At 37.7% G+C, this 2958-nt stretch overlaps 2 protein-coding genes across 5 annotated transcripts in view; one reads left to right on the top strand and one right to left on the bottom strand.

Moving 5' to 3' along the window:
- LOC106878029 (solute carrier family 66 member 2) overlaps positions 1-2958 on the top strand; it is a 250218-nt gene that overhangs the window by 191828 nt on the left and 55432 nt on the right. The window lies entirely within an intron of this gene.
- Positions 1-2958, bottom strand: part of LOC106878028 (nose resistant to fluoxetine protein 6) — a 74045-nt gene that overhangs the window by 42194 nt on the left and 28893 nt on the right. For both annotated transcript variants that reach the window (XM_052965956.1, XM_052965949.1), the window contains one exon: positions 1973-2063. In XM_052965956.1, the coding sequence (XP_052821916.1) occupies positions 1973-2063 (91 nt within the window). The remainder of the gene's footprint in view (positions 1-1972; positions 2064-2958) is intronic.

The following is a 2958-nucleotide window of genomic DNA, read 5'->3' as shown; positions in this document are numbered from 1 at the left end:
AGGGGTAGGGTGGTGGGATGGTAGGTGAGGGGAAAAGGGAGGCGGGAAATGGCAGGGCGGGTTCGGGGGGAGAGAGCAGATGCACGGTCCACAGAACGTGCTCTGGCAAGGGCGGTGTGGATGGTGGTGGGTGGATATCCACGCAGGCTAAAGTGGTGAGCCATGAGTTGAGACTGAGTCTCAAAGTCATGGCTGTCGCTACAAAGTCTACACAAATATATATATATATATATATATACAAATATATATATATATACAAATATATATAAATATATATATACATATATATATACATATATGTATACACACAAATATATAAAAACACACTGCTCATTATTATATTAGGAGATTGTACATACATTTTAACACATTACAGTATACTTACATATATACATAATTCTATACATCGATCTAAAGCAACAGGATTACTAAAGGAAGACTGGAATTTAAGACCATGATACAGTATGCGTTTCATTACAATTATAATTTTTATGTTCAATTACGTTTCTCTACCAAAGTTCCTGTTGCATTTCAACCAGTGTTTCCAAAACTTTTACATGGTGACTCCCGAAGACTTATTGACATATGAGCACTCAAATCATGCAAATATTTTCCTTACCCAGACGACACACACACAGCATTACAAACACGGCCTGCACACCCAGTTGCACATTCCATGACTTCCATTGGGATCGATCAGGTACTGGACAAGGTATATGGATTATTTTTCTGTTTGAGAGCAATCAAGTTCATTTTTAGTATTCTTGTTTGTGAGGGTAGTTGATTTTATTTCAGTTATTTTCGTTTTAAAAATCATCTCCAGTTAATCATTGAGAGGATGTTGATGTAGCCTTGGCGAAGGTTTGCACTCTCTGAGTGCTTGTTTGTGTTGTTATTACAATTATCGTTATTATTTACCCAATTTCCATGGCTGTCACCTACTCTACCTTATCTCCCTTACTTATTACCCTCAACACCTTTACTTCATTATATTCATCCCTCACTCTGTCTCCATCCCTAACCAGCTCTCATTCTCCTGAACATTCCTGCAGCTTCTTATTTCTTTATTGCTCACAAGGGGCTAAACATAAAGGGGACAAACAAGGACAGACAAAAGGATTAAGTCGATTACATCGACCCCATTGCGTAACTGGTACTTAATTTATCGACCCCCAAAAGGGATGAAAGGCAAAGTCGACCTCGGCGGAATTTGAACTCTGAACGTAACGGCAGACGAAATACCGCTAAACATTTCGCCCGGCGTGCTAATGTTTCTGCCAGCTCACAGCCTTGCAGCTTCTACCCTCTACTCTCAGCCTAAGGTGTTGCACAATGGGACTGAACCGGAACCCTAGTCCACATGGGTGGGAAGCAGGCTTCTTACCCACACAACCATGCTTGGGCCTACTGTCAACAATTGTGCAAGCTTATCTACATGTAGGAGCGAGTTTCAAACAGTTGAATTATTTTATTAATTTCATAATATTAATTAAGAAATACAATAATTAAAAATTACATTAAAACACTATGATTGACCAATTATTGGTGACACACACAAAAACAAATGACATTTGATAATGACACATATATGTGTCATTATCAAGTGGACTTGATAGAGGGAAGCTGAAAAAAATCCCTAGTATTCAACTGCTTTGCACACATTGTTTTGAGTTCAGTCCCACTGCATGGCACATTGGACAAGTGTCTTCCACTGTAGATCTTGGTCAACCAATGCCTTGTGAGTGGATTTGGAAGAAGCAAACTATGTGGTTGTTAATCTTATACATGTGTGTGTGTTAACCTTCCCCTCCTACTTGACAACTGATATTGGTTTGTTTACATCCCTATAACTTAGTTTGGCAAAAGAGACCAGCAGGTCAATTTGTTTGACTAAACCCTGCAAGTTGGTGCCCCAGCATGGCCTCAGTTCTCTGAAACAAATAAAAGAGAAGCAATAAAAGAACAGACTTACCGTATTGAATAAGATTTTGGATGTCTTTTGTCTGACAACTGTCTGGAAAGCATGCACCCATATGGAGACCGCCTATTGATCCGCCAACCAACTGAAAATTCAAAAAGAAAGAAGGAAAATAGAATTAGCAAAGACATATCTCTTGTCTTTTACTCCTCTCTTACTCTTTTACTGGTTCCAGTCACTGAGTTGTAGCATAACCATAAAAAAAATAACAATGTGGTATAAATGTGATTAATATAAATCTGGTAACCAAGGTGGCTAGCTGGCAGAATTCTTACTGTATTGAGAAAATTGCTTAGCAACATTTTTTTTTTTTTTTACTTTACATTCTGAGTTCAAATTCCTCCAGGGTCAACTTTGCCCATCATCCTTTTGAGGTCGATAAAATAAGTACCAGTTGAATACTAGGGTCAATGTAATTGACTTACTCCCTTGCCTGAAATTGTTGGCCTTGTGCCAAAATTTGAAATCAATATGAATATGGTAACTAGTTGGTATATATGTCTATATGCTTACATATGTATGTATATGATTGTATATACATGTATATGTATACTTATCTTAGTGCATCATATATGTGTCATTATCATTGTTATATTCATCATCATTCAATATTAACTTTTCTAACTAAAACCTTGTAAGTGGACTTGATAGAGGGAAGCTGAAAAAAATCCCTTCGTATATATATATATATATATATAACTACACTCTCTGAGTGGTTGGCGTTAGGAAGGGCATCCAGCTGTAGAAACTGCCAAATTTAGATTGGAGCCTGGTGTTGCCATCCGGTTTCACCAGTCCTCAGTCAAATCGTCCAACCCATGCTAGCATGGAAGGCGGACGTTAAACGATGATGATGATGATGATGATGATATATATATATATATATTCTTTCCTTTCCCGAGCGTCTAGTAACACAATCTGTATCACATCCTCACGTTGTTGTTTTTTGTTGTTGTTGTTTTTGTCTTTTTCGTTTTTTG

Source organism: Octopus bimaculoides, chromosome 1, assembly GCF_001194135.2.
Source record: "Octopus bimaculoides isolate UCB-OBI-ISO-001 chromosome 1, ASM119413v2, whole genome shotgun sequence".
Lineage (NCBI taxonomy): Eukaryota > Metazoa > Mollusca > Cephalopoda > Octopoda > Octopodidae > Octopus > Octopus bimaculoides.
The sequence above is the reverse complement of the archived record's forward strand: the minus strand, read 5'-3'. Positions and strand labels throughout refer to the sequence as shown.